At 36.0% G+C, this 24,662-nt stretch overlaps 3 protein-coding genes across 4 annotated transcripts in view; 1 reads left to right on the top strand and 2 right to left on the bottom strand.

The window, feature by feature from the left end:
- Window positions 1-16,384, top strand: part of LOC139122087 (WD repeat-containing protein 93-like) — a 29,163-nt gene extending 12,779 nt beyond the window's left edge. The window contains exons 3-15 of one of the 2 annotated variants that reach the window (XM_070687467.1): window positions 837-977; window positions 2,126-2,256; window positions 2,658-2,768; window positions 3,938-4,082; window positions 6,250-6,436; window positions 7,334-7,485; window positions 8,859-8,888; window positions 11,204-11,335; window positions 12,033-12,249; window positions 12,957-13,017; window positions 13,187-13,343; window positions 13,525-13,702; window positions 15,357-16,384. In XM_070687467.1, the coding sequence (XP_070543568.1) occupies window positions 837-977; window positions 2,126-2,256; window positions 2,658-2,768; window positions 3,938-4,082; window positions 6,250-6,436; window positions 7,334-7,485; window positions 8,859-8,888; window positions 11,204-11,335; window positions 12,033-12,249; window positions 12,957-13,017; window positions 13,187-13,343; window positions 13,525-13,702; window positions 15,357-15,504 (1,790 nt within the window). In that variant the 3' untranslated portion in view covers window positions 15,505-16,384. The remainder of the gene's footprint in view (window positions 1-836; window positions 978-2,125; window positions 2,257-2,657; window positions 2,769-3,937; window positions 4,083-6,249; window positions 6,437-7,333; window positions 7,486-8,858; window positions 8,889-11,203; window positions 11,336-12,032; window positions 12,250-12,956; window positions 13,018-13,186; window positions 13,344-13,524; window positions 13,703-15,356) is intronic. The other variant, XM_070687468.1, reaches the window with a different exon arrangement.
- LOC139122088 (adiponectin receptor protein 1-like) overlaps window positions 1-24,662 on the bottom strand; it is a 268,597-nt gene that overhangs the window by 240,384 nt on the left and 3,551 nt on the right. The gene's annotated exons all lie outside the window — the stretch shown is intronic.
- Window positions 19,307-24,662, bottom strand: part of LOC139122095 (RNA-binding protein 8A-like) — a 30,944-nt gene continuing 25,588 nt past the window's right edge. Inside the window, exons 3-6 of the mRNA XM_070687478.1 lie at window positions 22,427-22,501; window positions 21,892-22,028; window positions 20,618-20,757; window positions 19,307-20,168 (exon numbers count right to left, since the gene is read on the bottom strand). Coding sequence (XP_070543579.1) covers window positions 20,150-20,168; window positions 20,618-20,757; window positions 21,892-22,028; window positions 22,427-22,501 — 371 coding nt within the window. The 3' untranslated portion in view covers window positions 19,307-20,149. The remainder of the gene's footprint in view (window positions 20,169-20,617; window positions 20,758-21,891; window positions 22,029-22,426; window positions 22,502-24,662) is intronic.

Raw genomic sequence — 24,662 nt, forward strand, 5'->3', positions numbered from 1 at the left:
CCCACTCTCCCGCCTTTTCTTTTCGTCAAGCTTCTCTGGCTAATATTTTTTGTTGACATTTGCTTATGTATGTAGGATCTGCTTGTCCCATTGCTATAGAAGTTGATATGCAGTTCCTGAAGATGACCTCCAGTACCTTAGTTGCAGACCTTATTTGCTTTTATCATTCTTGTTTTTCTTGTTTAAATATTTCTTGAATTTACCAATGCAAACCGAATGTGAGCACACTGTCCTTGACGGTATTTTTTAATAATATTTGAAATATTTGCAGTCAAAGAGAAAAGAAAGGTGATGTGAAATTCCATGAATAATTAACAAATCAAACAACAAGATATAACATCTATAGTTTGCTGTACACTCAACAGAAGTTTTGTAAATTAGAACACACATGGCAAAAGTTCAGGTTAACATAAAACAGGTGGAAATTATCTACTTTCACCTGTGTTGAATCATAGCAAATTTGCAAAGAAGAACTATGATTAAGTGTTAGGAAAGTGTGTATTCACTGTTTCAAAGAAGACATTATGAAATGACCAGTCTTTCTTTTGGAATTAATACTTCATATTTAGATAAAACTCTGTCGAATGTGTCAATGTTTCTAGTACTTTCATGAGTAATTAATTTATATCAGAGAGTACTTTCTAGCTAAAAAATCAAAATTGTCATATTAAACAAGTAATATATAATCAATAGATAATGAATAAATAAAAAGATTGACTACTTTTCCCACCAAAACTTTTTGAATATAATGTGTAGAAGAGAGTTGTTATAGACAAAGTTTGCAGTACTTGTTATTACCTCAGCGATGCAATGATTTCACTTTGTGATATTTGCAGGAGTTGCAAGATTGCTGTTCTGTGCATATGAGGGTTTGCATTTACTGAAAGTTTTGAATGAAAATGAAGGTGGTACAAAGACGATTGCATCAAAATGCCAACCATCAAATGAAGGAGACTATGCAGCAGTAACACTGGAAAGTAAGTTATTGTTTTACACAATACCACATGCCAAGAGTTGTTTGTTTTCATCAAAAGCTGGATTTTTAATTGCAATGCTGATAAAACAGTACACAGGATTCAAAATTAATTTTATTAGATGGTAGTACAAGTGAACAGCCACTTGCGGAAATTAGTAGTCATGAGAAAACATCTTATAGTCCACTACAATATAGTCCACCTATATTACAAATTTTGAATTATATGATTGCTGTTTCTTAAAATCTGACAAACAAATGAACATCATACTCCAACCTCATCTCTTACATAGTTTAATTTTCATCTCGTCAGCCAGGTAACACAATGACTGTACATGAAAGCAGTTTAAAACTGAAATATACAGTATACAAAACTATACTACATAGTCATTTTCCTTTTTATAAGCCCATCAGTGTAAAACTTATCAATTAGAGACAAAAAGGTACATCATCCTCCATATTTTCTATTTTTATCATCCTGCATGCCTAAAGAAAATGTTGCATGATAAATTACAGCCGATGATCAATTGATCATTACGTTCAAATTACACATTTCACACATGATCACCAATATTTGAAAAAGTCTATAAGTTAGCTTTACGCATAGACCCTCCAAAAACGTTTTTTGGAGGGTCTATGCTTTACGGCAACACATCTTACTTAGCTGTACATTGCATATTCATTCCATGACACATGAATATGTGGTAGTTCTATCGGACAAACATTTCCTGAAATTGATGTCTAAAAGCAAGGTTTGTTTTCCTGGGACCAGGGATTGCCATTAATTTTGAGCCCAGGTACATCATTTTGCCATTGGTGTTTTACCTAGCAGCTTCCAAAAGGTTAGACAATAGCCAGCTACTAGTATCAAGCATTACAGAGACAATGGAATATATAGGCCATCAGTTAGATTTTTATAGACGTAAGTAATTTAGTGCTTTAAAATACACTTTTAATTAATGTACAGATGTATGATTTTTGAGTTATGTTAAAATTGCAAAGAGGAATTTACTGTTTAAATGAGGAATTGTCAACATAATAAAAAACATGTACAAGTACAAGTTGTAAATGTACATCTTGAAGTACTCATAACACAATAAGATGTCAAAATCACTCAACTGTTCTATAATATGTATCATCTTGTTTTTAAAGGTGGCACTGACTGCTGGATTGAAATTCATAAACTACCCAGGGATAACTGGATCAGGGAATTTGAGGCAGCCCATTCACATTTACTAAAACAGCAACATCCCCCAAAAGCACCATCTCCTCATGACAAACAGGTTAGTTGACTTTAAAATCTACATGCATGATTATCAGATGTTGTGTACTGCAAAAGCTCATAGTTTAGACAGTACTGATTTTGGAAAGAGGTATTATATTATCTGTGATAAATGATATAGTTTTAGCACATTCTATCACTTCACATAGAGCTATAAGAGAGACCGAATAATCCAAGTAACAAATGTGGTAAAGTGCTTTATATGTGTCTCATTTACAAACTGACATTACCGGTAATAAGACTGTCTGTTTTAAATGTTGTGTATCCACTAGTATAGCAGTTGTGGTGATATAGAAATCTGCAGCCTGCCTTGCTATATTTAATCTAGCTCTGTACCCCTTATGTGTTTACTGTACTTGTAAGATAGATAGTACATTGAAAACATTGGGTTTCTATTGACAGGAGGGAGAAGGTACTGAAGGTGGTGTAGATGGTAATAATCCAACAGATGTACCGGCAACAGCATCCAGTCTTGAAGCATTAGACAAAAAGAGTATAGGCAGTAGGAGTCAAGTAAGTAATGTGGATTCAAAGATTATGAAGTACTGCACAAAACTGCATTGTTACAACACTTCAACAGTTTCGTCACCATGGTTTTGCCCAGACAAATTGTTTTCAATGTTAAATTTGAATCTTTGTGCTGGGAAAGAGGCTTAAAAATCACAAAGCAAGACTTTAGTACCATATATTTAAATGATCATAGAAGCACCTGACAGATGATTGTACCATTAATCAATTCTCTATGTTTAATGTCAATTTTACAACGTACAGTGCATACATTTTTTCTAACAAGTAGCTCTAACTGTATGCATAAATTAAATTTTTAATATAAGCAATAATGAACAGGACTTGGGCAAGTCTATGATGATGAAATATACCAAACAGTATCATGTATAGACTAGTACTCAAGTTTTACGTATAGGATAAAGCCCGAGTACGAGGGCTCTTCTGGTATATAAGTCCAACCCAATGATAAATGTCGAGGCCGCAGGCCGAGACATTTTATCGTAGGGTTGACTTTATATACCAGAAGAGCCCGAGTACGAAGGCTTTATCCGACTTAAAAACTATCGCCCCTAACTGATATATTTTCGTTTTCAATGTGTTTACGTCAATCGTCCCCTTTGTCAATGTAACATGTTTAGGATATGAATTAAAACTTTTATTTGTGGAATAGCCTTCCAGTGTAATGGAACATCCTATAAATGCCCTAGGGCACATTATATAAATGCCTAGGGCACAGCAGATTTTGTGTTGCAGCTGGTTTCCGCTGTGTTACCAATTTGAATATTAAAACGTACCAGATGTCTACAGAATATGACATGTTCACTTTGATTGGACAGTACTTTACTACAGCGCTGTCATCCGTTTCTGGAATTTGGTGACCAAGGCTTTATGAGTAGATAAAACACCCTGAATTGAGCACTCTGATTGGTCAATCAACAGTAGATAGTTTTAAATACAAATATACATGAACAATGGCTTTGTCTCATATAAATCGATTAAACTGATGATTGTGTCTTCGTATCCACAATATTATCTGCATTGACAGCCATAAACTATAATATTTTAGAAGGCTTTAAGCTTTTAAAAGACTCTAGGAAGACTGAGTTTTATCATCTATGTGAAAGGTATGATGAGTGTACAGTGTTTATGAACATAAATATCTATGATAATTACAGTCACCAAGTTCCCCAAAGGCCCAGTCACCAAGAGCTTCACCCACACCAACGACATCTGGAAATGTTCAAACTGCTCAAATCAACATTGCAAATCTGTCCAAGCCATCACTTGTTCTGAGAATAAAACCTCCAACCCCTCTGACAGGTGAGTCATCTACTGCTTGAATAACATCTGTTGGGTAGAATATCAAAGAGCCAACCAATATCTGTAACTTTTGATGATCTTTTCACTGTTTTTGTTTTGTATGTCAGTTGTAAGTTCTTGTTCTACTCACCAAAGCATGTTGGAACACCTGCAGTTCAGCTTGCCAAAGCAGCATAGACGTAAAGTGCACTGTTATTGTTGACATTTGAATGTTATGCTTGACTAGAATTCACTTGACGACAACAAGAATACAATCTACACATATACAGACTGAGAAGACAAGCTCAACACTGCGTGTCTCAACATGCCTTCAGGTGTAAGACAAGAATCTGTGGTTGACATTGAAAACAAAAATAGTGAAAAATTCATCAAATAAAATTTCATCCAGTTACTATTACAGTAAAGGTACAAAATTTCCACAACTTCCAGCATCATGGCGCGGGTCACAATCTTTGTTTGGCTGCTTGTTTGGCCATTTGTTGAACTTTATGGTATACAGTATACCCTAACCACGCATACATAACTGTACCTATTTTTGGATGATCACACGAGTCGATAATTTTAGTTATTGCAATGTCCTTTTATTTCATTTCATGATGCCTTAAAAATAATAAAAGTGATCATGAATTTTGAAACTGGATCAACTGCAACTGTTTCTCGAAGTCAATTGAATGAATCTATACAAGTTACGAATGCATGAGATGGACTCAGTGTCATGAGGACATAGACAGATCTAAAAGTGGCTCACTCGGACAGGCAACAGTCTATACATGCAACAATACTTTACCTTTTCCATCCAATGTTTGTGTCAACCAAGGGTACAATTGCAGCCACTTCTGGTCAAAGCCACTTTTGCTGACCTTCAGATCCTTACCATTACTAGATATCGGCGATGCTGTGTGAACAATTGGCAGCTGAACACACTTCACACTTGTGAACTGAAGTTTCATCCTTCTTTTATTATTTCACCCATCGTTCAACCACTCACTCTTTTCTTCACGTTAAAACGCTAGTGCACAAAATGACACAATCTCTACTTAGAACAATAGGTGTAGGGCCAAGATTAAACAGTGTACCCTAGGCAGAAATGAAACAGTATAGTTCAGAAAATAAAGAATATTGGGCCTGATACTGTTAAACGGCCTTGGAAGAATGCTGTACATATAGTAGCGTAAAGAATAGCCCTTTTTATTTACAAGTACAGAAATAGAAGACATGTATTGAAGGCAAGAAGATGAACCTTACCTATTGATTGCAAATATGATATTTCTAAATGTTTCAAGTTTCATCGGCAGCTCCAGTCTGACCTGAAAATATTGATATCTCCAATTTTGAAAGCAGTCACGATGTGGGTAAACATACTACAGAGTTGAAGCGGGCCAAAAGCTTTGAGCAATCTTCTGCATCATTGCAACATGAATACCAGGCTAATCCTCTGACAGTTGACATCATATTGAGACTGATGTGTGGTTGTATCAGTGCCTGATTGATAAGATCAGTCTCTGATTGATCAGTTTCTTTGTGAAACTAGTATGCAATCAGTTGCAAATGATATTTTTTTATGGCACTGCACAGTGTATCTATATTGGCTGTACACTAGGCTTTCCAAAGTCAATAGAAAGATTTACATTGGCACTGATTTTACCATAGATAGACTACTTGTGGCTGCTATTGCAATTTTTCATCTTCTATAGCTGATCACAAACTGGGCATTTTACCAGTTAATTCAAACTGGATACAAAACCGCATTACAGTTTACATTCTAGTGTATCATTTTTACTCCACTGTTGATGAACAAACTTACACCTTTAGTTCACACATACATACACACATGTTCTGGTATTTTTCTGTTGGGCCAATTTTCAAATGACACAATTTGCCTCAGAACTCAAAAAAATCTTTCCATATGATCAGTGTTTGAAAAGGTCTCTGGCATGTACCAGGGTTAAGACTGCACCAAAATTATTATAAATGAGACGTTTGAAGTTGGAAGTTTTTATCTGTTTGTGGTTTTTGTACAGTTTACATGTGTAGACTATGTAAGCTTTATTTACTTACACTTAGTTGGATTAATTTGGACTGAGTAATAATATTTGTGGTAAGAGAAGAGAAATATTGGTATATACCTAAATGATAATGTGCATCATTCTATTTCCAATGTCTGTAGGTAGCAATGCATCGTCAGCATACAGTGTCTTTAAAGCAATAGATGATGGTTCAGTGATAGGTACAGGCAGTAACCACGCCCTCCTTACTCATCATTTGGAATTAAGAAAAGCTGCCTTCAATGTACACCATGAGAGAGATTTACAGTATCTACAGAAAGCTGCTGATGGAGAGTCTACAGGACCAAGGTAGGCTATGATAAACAACACTAACTCTAACACTTCATCTCGTATGAGATCAAAATTATGTTGATGTCTATATTTGTCAGTGTTTGACAGTTTGTAAGTTTGGTATGTAAATATTAGGTCATGCAAACATGTCTCTATTTTGAACCCTGCATATACAATGTTCAGTATAATCCTTGTAATGTAATTGCAAATAGTCAAGTCATATCCATTATCAGTATCAACTAGACTGTTGACACTGTTGACAGCCTGCCACCTATAAACTGTTTTGCATTGTATCAAATACTCATGCTTTTTGCTTGACTAGATTTGTATCTTGAAATGTGTATGGTATCAAATTATGTCATTGGTATTTAATATTTGATTACTCTCGTGCGGTACATCTTGAAGTTGCATTGTCTTTTTGTTACTAACATGTCTTATTAACATGTTTTTGTCACTTTATACCAATGGTCACTATTTGAGCTGTCCTCACAATTACACATAGATTTTGGCAAATTGATAACAATGGTGATGTTTCTTGATAAATTTGTTCATCATTGGTACTCTTTTAATTGAACTAAAGAGTATGGATGTAGCAGAGTGTTGTTCCACTTGCCTTGCCTTATGTGGACTCCCTAGTTTATCATGGAGAAGATTACAAAACTTTGGAGCACATCTGCTAAAAATCAGAAGCAGTGTGGTGAAATGTCAGATTCTGTAGGTCTTGCCCTGAAATCATCGTTTTTCTCAATTTTGCATGATCTGCCCAAATTGTCAAGTTGAATATTATCTGTTGACGTTGAATTAAGTTATGAATAATGTCACAAAAACACAGTACCACTGTAATATCTATTGATTACATGGCTATTTTATGAGGAGTAACAATTGCCTGTCCATTTTCTGTTCAATTGAATTTAGGCAGTATCCAAATTTGGTGTTTCTCAATGCCGGTAGAATGTTAGCCGCTGGATTGGATTCCGCCGCTACGACAGGAAGACCAAACAGTGTGGCTGTTTACTGGACAGGCTCTACAAATCTTTATCATTACAATTTACTAAAGACAGCAAAAGGTAAGACAAGTGATTTCGGAATGCCAAATCATTGTCTATGATTCTTTCAAAGGAATTCAGCAAAGAGACTTTCAAAAAATTCAGAAATTTTGGTAGTGCTGTTCACACCAATTGATGTATAATTTTGCAGAATACAACTTGAGAAAGCATTGATCTGCAGTAAAAGTTCATCATGTAACTTGTCTGTATGTAGAACAGTAGACAAGCAGTATAAACATGTAGGTCTCCATATAATTTTTGAATTCAAGTATAATAATTGTACGATTACATTCCATTCTTCTAGATGAGTAGCAAAATCACACACAGGTTTATAAATGTTGTGAAAATCAAAACATTTTTGTGTGGTTTGGTTGTATTTTCATAGATATGTCTATTTTATAATACAGCAACAAAAGATGTGTGTGCAAAATCAAAAATTAAAAATGAATAGTTAATTCAGTGTTAGCTATCCGGTGTACAGCAGTATTCATTGCATGTCCAGTGAAACCATCCCAATGTAACAAATCTTAGTCATTCTGCTATCATCTTGATGTCATTACTATTCTATATCATGCATGCATGGCAATATCATGGACTCTCAGCATGCTTACATACAGCTACATTATATTGTACTGTAAGATGCACAGAGTTCAATGTCATATGTATTATGTATATGTACCTTTCCATTTCTGCAGTATTTTCTGTAAACTTCTAAATCCTATCCCATCCTCTCTTAATGGCTTTACACTATGCATTGGACTATGTTTTCCAGTCCACATTCATCATTGTAGAATTTGCTTATCATATTTGTGACATGGAAGATATTCATGTCATAAGTATGTTTTTGAAAATCTCTGGATCACCCTGAGGAGAGTGTAGCACAACTTGCTCACCTGAAGTACAATCAGACTTCTAAATGTAAATTAACTCCGGATGTGTAACTCAAAGTTGATATCTGTGCAGAGACTCTCAACAAACAGGTGAAGGAAAGAGTTTGCAAAAATTATGGAAAACTTGGTCCAATAAAACTTGTAAGCTGGAAATGTGCTGTAATCTGTCTTTAGAAAGTTAGATGTGTTACAAATCAAGGGAGAGTATCAAAACACTCTGGTACTAAGGTTTAGCTACAGGGTTACTGATTGTCTGTTTCTCATCTTGGTATACCAAATTACAAGAAATATACATGGATATTTTTCTGTGCAAGTTATATATAATATGATATAATATTGGCAATGGCAGGTTCAAGGTCAATAGAAAACCAAGAGAATGAGTAACAGGCAATATTTTCTCATAAAGTCATTCTTAATTCCCCTATTCAAATAAAGTACACAATGCACTACTATGGTATGTATTTTTTTCTCTCTCTCTCTTTTTATAAAAACAATTTCTTGTAGCTCCAACAGACAAGCGCTCTGGTAATGTTGGTAAGTGTGCACTTCAACCAACTTGCTATGCAAGTCTTCTGCCACTGCCTCAGTGTCTACACAGAATGTCAAAAACATTGCTCTATGCCACTGCGTATCTAAATGTGCATGTCTAATTCAATCATGTGCATGTCTGATTTGGAATGAATCTTGAGGTGTCACAGTAATATGTAACAAAGTGTTTTGTGGTATAAGTGATTTTACTATAATTTCTGTCTTGTACGTCTTTCATTCACATGTTCTACACATTCGCATCAGCCTATCATCATGTTGGGAAATATTTAACTGTAATACTATAATAGCTGAATTTCAAAGATTTGTGCACCAAGTGTTAAATGCTTTTAAGTTGGTTGTTAAATTCTTACAGCTTGAAACATGCAGTGTTAGTAAGATGAATACAGGTTCATTAAAACTACTAATAGTAATAGAACTGGTCTTGTCTCAGCAATAATCCAATATGTTTTCATGATATTATCCTTTGCAATATCATAATCCATAGCACAATGAATCATAACTTTAATTACTACAATTTAGAATACTGAATGCCCAAAGCTGCTTAAACAGTGCTAACCCAATGCTTCTAATCACTGCCAGCGTTGTTGTTCATCTAGTGTTTGCTTTGTATTCAGACCAAAAAACCTTTCTGCTAACATATCATTAGGACACAGGGTAGTCCAGGTGGGAGTTTTTTAATTTGTAATGGAGTGCAATTTATTAAAGAACTACAAAATTTGGTAAAGTCATGTTTGAGATTTAAATGTGTAAAAACAAATATTAAAGGATTTCAATAGAGGTCTGGTTACACAAAGACACATACTGTTTTATTTTGCTGTATATAGGATCATACATGTGCCATTCTCACTTCCTCAGGAGATCACAATTAGCAAATAAAACACACTGTATAATAAATTTACTGGTATATAAGATGTTGTAATATAGTCAGTCTCGTGATGCTGTTATTGAAACATACTTTATTGTTGTACTATGGTCCATCAGAGCTTTTGATATTATATTTTTCATACAATAATTCTGTTTCTTAGTTTTGACATAATTAAGTTACAAAAAACTGAACAATTCAGATGAGATTAGGTATTATAATAATAAATTTCATGTGCTGCAAGTGATTTCATGCTATCCAAAAAGGCAGCTTGCTTCCTTCCATCCATCCCAGTGAAGGTGCAGTGTATTCTGAATGAAAATAGCAATTCGTTCCCCAATAACTGTCAGTGTTCACAATAATAGAACAAAGAATTCAGAAGAAACTGTCCAAGACAAGCATGTACCATCTTCTAGGCCCCTGTAGAATGTCAAATCTTAATGATCTAGTTTTTGAGGCTTGTGTGGATGTGACATTAGAGCAGAAACCCAGGCCTACTACAGCAATGTTTGTTTGCATCAAAGAACATAAGGAAATGGAATGAGAAAGTGATATTCATAAAATGAAATTAATACGCATCGTTATGATGATAATATTCTGTTGTTGATATGCGTATAGTTTACAGAGTTTGTATCAGTGAGTTATTTTCTTCCATAGTTAGGATTTGCTATTGTATTTCAAAGGAACATTTGTACAACCATATTTGAGGTCTTTCTTACAGTGATTCATTCATATAAAAAGTGATAAAATCTGAATTTACAAAAACTACAATAAATTGGAACTCTACTGATTCAACCATTGCTATAATTCAACCATTGAGTATTTCAGAAATTTACCTTGTCCCTCCTCTATTAGTTCACCAAGCTGCAGAACAAGTGATTTGTTCAATTCATTTAATTCTTCAGCCATTCAGTAATGCATTTAACAATAGGATAACATTTGTTTATCTTCTTTATTATCTAAACTCAAGCAGTTTATGCTCTGACCATTATTCAAAGTTCATCAAATACACATCTATTCTACATGATCTGTCTCAAGTCAGATATAGGAAATTCAAGTGTAAATATGTACATATCAGAATATGCCACTGTGCATAGTACAGCAGCAAAGTCTCAAACAAAGTTACTTTATTAAGTGTAATCCGTCCATTTATCTGAGTATTAACTATAACCACTTCATTTATGATTCCATTAACTAGGCTAATTCACAATTGGTATTTTTAACTCCAAATTAATGCAGTTTGTATGGTATTGTTATTATAATAGTACACAACAAAGACCAAATAAAACAAATTTCAAACTTTTATATGCAATATTTAATACACCCTGTAGTTTCTAATATAACTGTGTACCAGATAAATGGTGTTGAAGTAATAATACCGGTAGTCTATCTTCTATTTGCACCAACAGTTGTATCTCTGTGTTTTATATTGTCTTAGATATTGAACACAAGGCAGATATGGTATGGCCTAATGCATGTCCTGTGTCAGCCATTGCAACAAGTCAGTGTACATCTCTTATAGCATTGGGATTTGAAGATGGTAGTGTTGTTGCATGGGACAAATACATTGGCAAGTTTATTTATTTTGTTTATTTAATTACATGACAATTAAGTCAAGTAACAACCGGCAGACTGAACACACCCCTTCCTGTTTCTTTGAACTATGACAACTGACATTCAACAGTTTGGTAGGAGTCACCCCCCCCCCCCTCTATCTCAACCCTCTGTTTCTCTGAACTCTGACAAACTGACACAAGTCTGGTAGCAGTCACCACCCCCTCTCTCTATCTCACCCCTTCCTGTTTCTCTGAACTCTGACAAACTGACATTCAACAGTTCACTAGGAGTCATCCCCCCCCCTCCCCCTCTATCTCAACCTCTCTGTTTCTCTGAATTCTGAATTTTGTGGGAATACAGGTGAAAGAAACAGTATATAATTTAGTACTCTATTCACTAATAATGTCAAATAGCTTGCAATTGAGGACAGTCATGTACAGTTTCACTTTTCTTACTTTTAGCTGGTGTATTTAAAATAGATGTAAAAGGTTTGAATTATTTTGAAAGCACACTTGCTGTGAAAAATATCTAAGATATGAAGAGACACTTAACAGAGCCACACCACTACATTTGTAGGATGCATTTGATGAAATCATGTTGTATGTGTTTGTCATCAATTGATGCACAATCACAGTACTCTTTGTAAATGACTATATTTTTATAGAATCAAGCCAGGAAATCATAAGAAAGCATATTCATTCATCCAACAGGTGTGCCAATTACATCTTATAGGGCTACAACAACTGGCAGTGTCAATTATGTAAGATTTTTAAACCCTGGTATATTAGCACAGTCACTTGAGGACTACCCTCCTTATCCAACACCTAGAGCTTCTGGTTTGCTTGTTGGTTGCACTGACGGAACACTGTGTTTGGTACCCTGTGGAAGGGGTTCTGATGATCTCAGTGTCATCACACTGTCTGGAAGGTAAAGTATTTTTATTACATGTTTCATTTAACAAGTTGTTAGGTGAAAGGTATGAAATTTTGCCTTTAAATCAACCTGTGATCCAGTTTTATTTATACAGACTTAGATGATTTACTTTAAACATTGAAACACATATCTGTGTAAACTGATGTTTATGGTCACCAATACACCGATAACAGCTTTTACAAAGCTACCTTTCAAATAATTGTGAGCCAGTAAGCATGTGATAGTCAAGAAGCTAGGGCTTTTCCCATTAGCAAGCTGTACTGGTCACTCCATTCATACCAATTCACACCAGCAATAACCTATTACATGGGATGAAAATTTGAAATTAAAAATTGTTAATTCAAGATGTACTTTATCTTCTGTAGAGTGCAATTTCACATTGAATTCCAAGTAATATTGGCTTAGCATTTCATTTGAGTCTAGCTGATAGTGTGCATTTGCTGGTGTCTGTCTAGCATTGATCAGAATATTGCCATTGTGAAGCTTTCATTAGTGGTTCTTTCTTTATGCTGACATATTTAATTGTCTTTGAGATTTTCCATGATTGCTAAAAAATGTTACATGGATCAGTGGAGTCACAACATGTGATGGTTTGTTGTGACTACAATTCATTATATAGATTCATACATGTCTTTGTGACAATAATTCCATCTATATTGAAAACCAAATTCTCCTTTTCAAATTATTTCCTTTATTTTCAGACAATCCAGTAATGATGATTTGTATTCCCTTATTGAGCCTCTACCAGCCATACCACATGTGGTAAGTCTCTATCTAATAGTCAACATACGTATAGTTGACTACATACAGAATATTTTGTTTTGCAAAATAGAGTGTTACAACTTCTCCAGACCTTTTGTTGTGAATATTTCTGAATTGACAGTCAAAGCATGGAAGAGTGACCACATTTTTTTCTTGTTATCCTTTTTAGATTTTAACTGTCAAGCAAAATAGTGAAGCTATGTTACATGACATCTCAAAGTGTCAAACGTTATGTGAAATAACCCTGCCACAGACACATAAGATGACATCACCATGGACTCCTGTCCTGGCCATAGGGGCTGAAGGTCAAATGATGTATGTAAGAGGTGAGGACAAATACTTAGATTCTAATCATTTATTTGATCACTTTATATGTGAATATGTGAAATATTGTTAAATTTGTAACAAATACAGCATTTCACCAAGGACAGGTGACAGTTTATATGCTATTGATTTAGTTTTGTGATCAAAGTGTCAAATTTATGCTTATCATAATTGTTCTTACAGGAACACAACTTGATCCAAATGAAGACTACGTACCAAACAGCGGCTTGACTTCACTGTTTGTCTTCCAGCTGCGTTCTTTCCCAACACTGGATAAATATTGGAAGAGACTTGTAGAAGCACAGCCATACATTGTGCATGTCACTGCAGATAAGAGAGTGGAAGATCTCCTGGCTGAAAGGTACCTTGAAGAGTATAGAATACTAAGTGATAGTTTTGTCATACTGTAGTTCTGTCATGCCAGTTCTATCTTCAAGGATACTTGCTGTACCTACACTCCTTGCTTCATAATGAATTCATAATATCAATATCCACAAACATATAACCTCCTTGAATGTTTTATTTCAAGGACACATATTTTTACATGTTTGTGTATTTTAGAAACCCGTGTTCTCCCCCAGGATCAAGCAAAAGCGTAGCTGCTAATTGCATAATCATTTGCATATCATTAATTTATATTTGCATATGGATATAAGCTTGCACATGCACCCACGCATTCATGTACACTCACAACAAAATGCAATGGTAACACACAAGTATGCAATTTGAACATCATGGAAACTCTTTATTACACTTAAATAAATAATCACAGTATAGTACAATTGCAATTAAAATAGAAGATTCAATAGTAACAGCAAGTTCAGATTGAAAGCAAGAAATGGTTCGTCTGATTGGAGTTTCATTAATACATATATGCTAATAAAATTGTCAAAAATTGCCAACAAAGAGGAAAATTCATAAGTTTAAGCTTTACACAATTCAAAGGTAATTAAGTTTTATATCATTTTTGAACGACAAACACCGCGAATAATGTTTCATCACGGGGATCAATTTCAACCAGCCGCCAGCCCTGCGTAACTACCACTGCCACTGAACATTGTCGTTCGATTCTTGATTTTAAAAATACCACCAAGATGATCACAAGACATGAACTAAGTACGACTAGAATCACTCGAAAATCAGGTGTAAAATCTTTCAGAGAACGTGTCAGAGTGGAACCACACGCGACGCCAGGATCCATGTCAACATGTTATAAACACGTCGGCCAACATGGCCGCCGCCATATTGGAATTTATGCAATGTGAACTCGATCGCGATCGTGATCGTACTCGGACAAAAAAAAAGATCATCGTTGTAAAATCATAATCAACCTCACTAGTCAACTGCTTCTTTTGTTTCTTTTGCGGTCCATTTCGTTGATCAAAGCATGGGAATGTGATCAAAGGCCCCACTAGTGCTACACCGCCTAACTCTGTGAATACTTGTCCTCGATGTATACCGACTAAAGGTCTTTGTTGGTCGTAATAGTCGTTGTAGAATGAAAACTTGTGAACAACCCAGCCGATTCTTCTATTGTTTTAACGTTCCTCTCAACACTTACGGACAACTTATCGGACGCATACCATACTAATTCACACCTTCCACTCTTTCACTAGGTTGAAAGTTGCCATGAGCGCTAATGTGTAGACAATGCAGGTAACAGCTCGCAGCTTCCCAGAGCGTGTAACTGAAGGATGGCGAGAATATTTTAAAGTGTAGCGGGGAGAATCAAAGACTAGCGGGGAGAGGCAAAAGCGTAGCGGGACCGCTACGCTAAAATGGCCTGGGGAGAACACTGGAAACTCTTACTGTGTGATGTTTGTGTCATAGAAGGTTTTGATAATTTTAAAGCTTCATAATATTAGGCTTTACATTCCAGACATGTTTGTTTTGCTTCTCACAATAAGCTTGATGTAAACAATACAAAGGAAACTAAGAAACAATAACTGGAGCTAGTGGGAATATTTTAACAAGTACAGTATGAAGTAATTTAGTCCAATTGTGTTTTCTTTCAGATTGTCACAACAGAGTGTACGGCAAGTGAGAATGCAGGATAGATGGTATAAATTACGATCAGAGGTGGAAAATGTACAAAAATACAAAGAAATCAGGACTACTGGTGTTGATAATACTGAAAATGTAGAAAAAACCAGAAGTGGATAGGTTTAGCTTTCGTTACATGTGTGCTTCAACTTACTAGTGTGACTTCAATGAGATATCAAGCAAGCTAAAGCCATCCCTTATGAGAGAAAATCAACACACTGTAGCTCAATGTAATAACATACAATATGGATAGCCAGACAATGTATACATTGAAATTGGGGAACATGACTTTGTGGTTTAGAAATGATGGTAACGCTGCTGTCGTCTCCTAATGTGATTGTATTACATACTGTGGGGGAGAATGCGTAAAATATTTCCCCTGATGAAATAAATGGAGAACTCAGATTACAAACAACTTGTACCAGTTTTTCTGACACATTGTTCCATTCAGTGGGAGGGGCTATGCTTCATGATTGCATTTGCTCCATTGACCTATGTCAACCTAGTATTTTCAGAGAGCAGCATTGTTATGTTATTTCTGAGACAATTTAATTCAATTTCTTGCAGGAAATTTGCCAAGAGTTGCTCTGATATGTACACCTGTGTGTCTTGACACTCAACTGTATGTCATTATCTGCAAATTCCAAAGACTGTTTTAAAGACTGTTTTTATAGGCTTAGTCCTTGTATAGAAATGACATGACTCAAGACAGTAAAATATCTCTATTTGCGGAGTAGAGTGATACCTATAATATCTTGAATTTTAATGTATTTCCATATTTAGATTTTATCTTTACCATTACTGAGTTAATCAATGACAATATGAGTTGTTTTATTTTACTTTTTTATTTGTAAATATGAAGCTCTTATTTTCCACCCCAATTGTAATATATTGCAATACACATTACTTTCTGTACATATTCCATGCCAATTAAATTTTAATAGAAATTGGCCATGATATGTGTGAATGAGACAATAAAGCTCTTCTAAGTTCACTTTTATTCTCATGAGTCACAGTTTCCTTTGCTTTGCTGGATTCCTATCAAGCATCAGTGTTCGATAGGACAACTTTTCAACTTGGTAAGACATTAATTACATTGGTCATTTCTCAAATTGGTCATCATCATAACTGGTCATTACAGATGTTTGTGACTTCTCAGAGCTTCCATGATGATGAGTTTCCTTCATCTTACAAACTTTGTCATCACTTGACTAAACTGACCCTAAAATGGTATTTAACTTTTCTAAAGATACCATACACTTCCCTCGGGTCAAGATGTGCAAAATTGATTTTCCTTTCAATGAAACATGTTTGATATGCCAAATTTTGACTAAAAGTTTCTCCAAAAATGATAAATTGGCTCCATTTGTTTATAAAAAAGTCAACATCATTTTGAAACAATCTGAATGAGGTCACCCCTGTAAATCTATATTAAGTATACATGTATGTAGAAGCTGTTGACCACATGGTTTCAAAGGAGCAAATATTTTGACCATAGATATTAGAGATTGTTTGAAAAATGAGAAGAGTATACTCATAAATTCGCATATGTATATTAATATTCAGAATTTGCTTTGAATGATGTTATCTGTAGAATTATATGTACATAATATCAAAGCAATTCACCACTAGTTCCCAAGTTTTTGATGGAACATTTTCTGGACTCATTTGTATAATTAATTACAAAATCATTAAGTTTTCTCACTGTTGATCAAAGATTTTGATTCTCTGAAACCTTGTGGCTAACATCTGCTTTATCTCAAAACAAAGTGATCAAACCTCTGAAGGAAAATAACACACGACATCATATCCATGTCAAGAAGAACTTATCTAAAAACCATGCATGAATTGAGAACTGGGCGGTAAGTGTTCGGGGTTTTCAGTATTTGTCATAAGTTTGCCACAAGTAGGTCTGGCTGAAATGTTTCAATGGCTTTAGAACAACTGATCATGGCAGGAAGTCTGGAGAATAAACACAGTGACACATTGTATATTGAATAGCAGGCAAGTTGATGTCATTACCCCCCGGTAGAAAAACTCTAATACAAGTACCTGTACAACAGTTTAGTTGGAGACACTGGGTGATGATGGGTTACTCACAATTTGTACATGAAAGTCCAATTCAATTTTGTTACATGGCTGTTACATGGCTGTTGACTGAAAGAGAACTTAAGTGCTGATGGGTGACCGTTGACTGTGAACAGCTCTCTGGAGCTGAAAGTCAGCTGTATTCTGCAGATAGGAAGCAACAGCTGGCAAACTCAGCACAGGGTTCAATAGACATCCGGAGTAAAAGGGCTGACCTAGTACAGTGGTGATATTGGCACAGCAATGACAGAGACTGACCCAGCACAGTAGTGATACTGGTGCAGCAGAGACAAAAATTGACCCAACACAGTGGTGATATTGGCACAGCAAAGACAGACTGACCCAGCACAGTGGTGATATTGGCACAGCAAAGACAGACTGACCCAGCATAGTGGTGATATTGGCACAGCAATGACAGAGACTGACCCAGCATAGTGGTGATATTGGCACAGCAAAGACAGACTGACCCAGCACAGTGGTGATATTGGCACAGCAATGACAGAGACTGACCCAACACAGTGGTGACATTTGCACAGCAATGACAGAGACTGACCCAACACAGTAGTGACATTGGCACAGCAGAGACAAAGACTGACCCAACACAGTGGTGATATTGGCACAGCAATGACAGAGACTGACCCAGCACAGTGGTGATATTGGCACAGCAAAGACAGACTGACCCAGCATAGTGGTGATATTGGCACAGCAACGACAGAGACTGACCCAGCACAGTGGTGATATTGGCACAGCAAAGACAGACTGACCCAGCATAGTGGTGATATTGGCACAGCAATGACAGAGACTGACCCAGCACAGTGGTGATATTGGCACAGCAAAGACAGACTGACCCAGCACAGTGGTGATATTGGCACAGCAAAGACAGAACTGACCCAGCATAGTGGTGATATTGGCACAGCAATGACAGAGACTGACCCAGCACAGTGGTGATATTGGCACAGCAATGACAGAGACTGACCCAGCATAGTGGTGATATTGGCACAGCAAAGACAGACTGACCCAGCACAGTGGTGATATTGGCACAGCAATGACAGAGACTGACCCAACACAGTGGTGACATTTGCACAGCAATGACAGCAGTAATCATGAGTCATGAAAGTAATTTCAGAGATGGCACAGATAGGAAGTACTTTAAACACAGTGGCACATTGTATATTGAATAGCAGAATACACATCCACTAATGTTCCTGCTGTACGAGGTCATAATTGTAACCCCAATGCTGGTTGTGTCTGTGCTGACAAAGAACAGGTGATACTTTGATAATATGCAGCATAAAGTTCATGCCCTCAACACAGACCCATCAATACATTGGTGATGGACATTCTCTATGAATGTTAGACTTAGAACCTCTGTAACAAATTTGACCCATACATCACCCTCCAGAAATCATTTCACTAAAAAAATAAATGTAATTCTACATTCACAACAGCAAATCATGGCACACACAAAGAACAGAGAGTGGGAACTGAAACTACATGAATTAAAGTGTTGTCCCCAGTATTGACAGAAATCAGTTACACTGTACAGTGTTTACACTCATTCATTGCTTACAGACTGAAATTTGGATTCACTGGATTTGGACACTTGCAGTAAATTCAGTACTTGCAGTCATTCACAACTGCACATTTTAATTATCAAGACAACTTTATGCTTCCATGTCTCAAAGACAAGTATGGGAACGCTTGCAGGGAAATTCATGTTTGGAGAAATAACCTGTGACATATACATATTGCGAAAGTTCTTTTTCCTTGAACACTTTTATCAAACTTGCAATCATATCAGCACTCGGACAACAAATTCTTTATCAAACATCACTTACTTTAGAAATCTAATGTCTTTATTTTTTTCCCCTCCAAAAAATATGAAAGGACAAGACATATTTGCAAAACATTTTGAAAATAAAACTTGAATTAACTTTGTCTCAAAAATGATACCTCCCTTTACAAGTTTCCGGCATTTGACAAATAAAGTAAAAATAAAAAAGTCATGATACTCATAGCATAGTACATGCATAAAGGGACATAGGCTATGACTTAAACATGATACTCATGATATGATAAAGCACGAGAGCCACATGTTACAATCATTCTGAGGACTGTGTGAAGTATTCCAACACAACAATGGCCTGGAGTAGTAACACGTCATGAATGACTTTCTCTAAAACATAACTGGTTTTCATTCTGTGAAATTTACCGAGCTAAGAAAACTTTTAAACAATGATAGGATTTTAATGATAAGTTATAAAAGTTCATAAGAACTGACTTGTAAGGCTATGTATAATGTGACTGAAATAATCTCTCTGTCATGATGGACAAATAATTAAGAACTCAAAAAGCAATAAATTGTCATTTGCAAATCTTTAACAATGCACAAACATTGGCAGTTGACAAAATGTTTATTTTTGTTGGAAAGGTATCAGGTGGAGCTTTAAGAGCAGAAGGCGATCTTACAAAGAAACGAAGTATTTCCATCAGCATTACAATGCTACTGAAATGGCATTAGGGAGAGCAAAGCTGGTTCTGATTCATTGCATTGAAAACAGTAGCGATTCTTTGATAAGTCTGCCATACTGTGTGGATGTATATACATGTACAAAGTTTTCCAGGAAGGTAAAAATTAGCAAAATGTGAAAAGAAAGGTATTCTTCTTTCTTCATTCTTAACGTCTTCTACTACTCCTGCAAAAAATTGAGGAGACAATAATTACTTCGAAAATCCTACAATGCACATTTCTTACTTTGAAGTAGAGTTAAATATTACAGTAGAATATCTAAAAGGGGATGCGCAATTTATTGTTTTGTTACTTTTAAATAGGAAAATCATTGTAATGTTTGTTTGAAAGTCAACAGGTATGTATGAATCACTCTCAGTCCCTACAATTATTTGGTTATGTATGATTCCTTGATTAGCATCTCAAGAAATACATGATGTACAATAGTAATGGGTGTGAAACTATGATAGATTTGAACAAAAGTGAATAAAGTAAAGAAATTCTATATTACAGTTTTGGTGATGCATGAGTTACAGGTATTTGCAGTTGTTAATGATTTTTATAGTTTAAACATTTGAATGCTTCTGAGCTAGCAAAATGCATCTTTTCCTGACGACACATCATAGAGAAACAGACCTCTTTTTGCTAACATTGTGAGGTCCCCTTACAAAACACCAATCAACGCTGATAGGCTGTCCTAAGATGTCACTTCCATTCAATGCATCCATAGCTGCCTGTGCTTCTTTGAATGTTTCATACTCTACCAGTGTGTAGCCCTGATGGTGAAGATATACAAGTCAATGTCGTGATTACAATGAGGGGAATCAAATGTGTAGGTAGCCCTGAGAGTGAAGATATGCAATTCAATGTCATGACAGGAATGAGGTTAATCATACAGTAATACGGCAAACCTGAAATTCGAATGGACCATGATACAAACAAACCCACGTGCGCATATGGCTATGGAAATACGTGCATTTCCATACGCATTTGTACACATGTGGGTTTGTTTGTACCGCCATCATATGATCTCTTGGGCGTACTGAGTCTGTAGAACACCACCTCCATGTCCTTTTCATTCTGGAGTAGAACCATAGATGACCCACAAATAACTTTGTAATTGGTTGACTCAGAGATGAGGTAATCTGCTGGTCTGATACCAGGAAGTATTACTGCACTGATGAAAATAGGGTCTTACATATTGAAGCAGCCAAAGAGATTAAAAGTATGTGCAATACTGATCAAATACTGGACCTGCACATTTGTACAACACAATCAAATACTGGACCTGCACGTTTGTACAATACAGATCAAATACTGGACCTACACATTTGTACAATAGAGATCAAATACTGGACCTGCATGTTTGTACAACACAGATCAAATACTGGACCTACACGTTTGTGCAACACAGATCAAATACTGGACCTGCATGTTTGTACAACACAGATCAAATGCTGGACCTGGGCCTTTAAAGTTTACATGATTTTTAATGATCAAGTACATGTACAGTATGCTCTGTATCTTTGACTAATAGTAGAAGACACACATCAAAAGCAGCAAAATGCAGGTCACAAAATACAAACCAATAGGGCCGTTCACAGTTTACGTCACTGTTCTCTCATTAATATGCAAAAATAAATATTTGTCCGCATTTTTAGATTACGCTTTTGAAAATTACGCATGCAAGAACGACAAAAATACATCTCAGTGGGCGACTGCTAGTGTAACAGTGAATACTAAAAAACATATTCACGACTCAGAGTACAAGCTGCAAAAACAGCCACGCATGCAACATTGATAAAATTTGTCCGCATTTCAAGCTGCGTGTCCGATGTCGCGCGCATATAGCTATATTTAGTAACAAACCTGTAACCGTGAACAGCGCTATTGTACAATTCGTTACGTACCTTTAAGAAACCTGTCCTTCTGTCTAAGTTAATATGGATATTTTTAATTTCACCGTAGTCACCAAACTTATCAACAATATCTTCTTCAGTAGCCTCTTCCTGTACACCAGTTATGAAGAGAATCCAGCCCTCTACCGCTGAAATATTCAAATATTGAAATCTATGAGATTCAGCACTGAAATTCAACTCTTGTATCCACTGGGATATCTCTGTCACTTTTTCTCTAACAGGGTCACTAGCAGTAACATTTGGTAAAATTTTCATTTCTTTTCTTTAAAAAAAAACATTTTCATGTCCTTCTCCTTACACTCTATCGACATAGAAATGTTGAGCCTTGACAAAACTCTTCATTGTGTAATATGTACAATGTTGTTTTTGACAAATGTGTTCTAATTTTATTGATGATTTTAGTTTGAAGCAATTTGAGCTTACCAAATGATGTATAACAACCTTTTACTGTTCTCATACAGTGGATACTTCTCTACTTCAAAGTTTAAATAAAATCATCCGTTCAAAATGGTAGATATTTACTTACATCGCTGAGGGCCTTGTTCACCACTGTCCACTTCCATTCCTTCAAAGTCATCATTTGCCGTTTTGATTCCAGACTCTGATGATTAGGGACAGATGTATGGTGCATGATTAAAAACATGTATGACCACAAATAAAATGTCATGAAGCTCAACCAAACAGGCCAGATTTTCTTCATCTACTACAACAGAAGCTGATATCAATTACTCCTTTACAATGGATTGATTAATCTACATCTATATGTCATTTGTAAACATATAAGTGCCATAAAGGTCTATCAGCCATCATTAAAGTGGCAAGATTTTCTCATTGTAATAATGGAGGCAATTACTCTTGCTCACTATGTCATATTGCTACATACTAAGATATATTTCTTAACATGTTCAAAAACAGATATAGCTATTATAACAAATGTTTCCATCTGATGATGATTCAATAGAGTGACACATGTCTCCTTGAACATGCCTCTCTGGTGACCTGTAGTCATGGGATAAGGTCACTGCTAAGAATGCTACATTGTCTTTTAACCCTTCAAATGCCTATCCGGAGAACCATAGTCATGGAATAAGGTCACTGCTAAGAATGCTACATTGTCTCTTAACCCTTCAAATGTGACATTACATGTCATGGAATACAAAAGTCTGTCAACAAAACACACATCAAGTACACAACATTACTTTTGCTGATAGAATTCCAAGAAATTATTTTGTATTACACCTGTGTTTATCACTGAAGGCCATGGTCAGAGACCATGACATGCTGTATTTTTGTTTTTCAATTTGCACAATGTCATAATTTTTGAAGTTATAATTTTGATTTTCAATATTGACAATAGCACTGAAACTCTTTTGGGAAACCTCCCTTTTTCCGTCCTGGTATTTCTCGCTTCTGGCCACTAAAGCCCTCCAAAGTGTTATGAATGCCGAACAAATTAAACTATGTGCTTTCGAAATAATGATACAAGTTTGTACCTTTACAGTGTTTGTCCCAGAAATTTTTGCCCGAGTAGCGCTAATTAGCATAATAATTTACATAATTAAACCTATGGCCTGTGGTAGATTAAAAGTTTACTGTCAATATCTTCAAAATGCCGCATAATGCAGTGTTATGAGAAATGTAACATGCAACAGTCTTTGACATACCCATAGACTAAAGTGAATCTTGTTAATAAAGTAGTTGCCTTTCTGTCAGAAAAATCAGGTAAAAAGGGACCCACCACCAGAACCAATGCTGGTAAGATTATTCAGGGATTGTTATCAGGATGAATGACTGCAAATTACTTCAAAACAATCGTCTTTTTTTCTTGAAATAATGTATTCTTGAACTATTGAACAAAGACATAAGTAATATCTTCCTCTCAACCTGCTGAGCCTCCGTTACAATTATAGTTTTAACAAATAACACATTGAAACATTAAAGGAAATCAGTCCCCCGCTTTACTGTTTATGATCACAGGCGAAAGAACTTTCCGATCTCCAAAGTCTTGGCATGGACGTTCGGTAGACAAAACGCATGCATCCTGGGCACGTAGCCCATCGTCAGCCGATTTGCAAACAGTTGGAAAGAGTAATGGAAAGGGCTAAATGTAAATCTAAAACACTCTTCATACAATTCTGGTCCCTGTATAATAAAGCTAGTACTGAGTAAGAGATGAGTTATGGTATCGGTGAACTCCTGTTTGCAAACCATCTCTCCTGCCCAAGGCATGGTCATTCAGAAAAGTTTACCGCAATTTCACAGTTTTGCAAGAATAGGCAGTTCAAACCACACCATCTCCTACCTAATCAGTGTTCGCGCTAGCGCTCGCCACACTCGCAAAATGCGAATAAAACTCTCATTTTGCGAAAAATTTTTGAAAGTCATTAGCCACGCTTGCGAATTGAATTTTTCGCCCCAAAATTGTTTGGACACATCGTCGGATCAATCACTCAACTACGATCGCCTCCGCACTATTACTTCCGGGTGCTGGAAGCGACCCGAATACTCCGTTCACCAGAATAGGAATATATATTTACAAGGGGTAAGCAAATCCACTACCCTGAATCACGGGCTAGCAGTTTTTACCGCCGGGCAAGTAATTTTTGGTACCTCTACTAGCCCGATGGGCTAGCGTATGAAATGTAGGAGACAGCTGAGGAGAGTAGCAAAGTCGATCGGGAGCAAACGACATGTAGAAACGCATTGCCTGCGCAGCAAAATGAACACAGAGACGGACGTTTCTGAGCCTATGTAACTGACAT

The sequence above is a fragment of the Ptychodera flava genome, chromosome 21 (genome assembly GCF_041260155.1).
Source record: "Ptychodera flava strain L36383 chromosome 21, AS_Pfla_20210202, whole genome shotgun sequence".
Classification (NCBI taxonomy): Eukaryota; Metazoa; Hemichordata; class Enteropneusta; family Ptychoderidae; genus Ptychodera; species Ptychodera flava.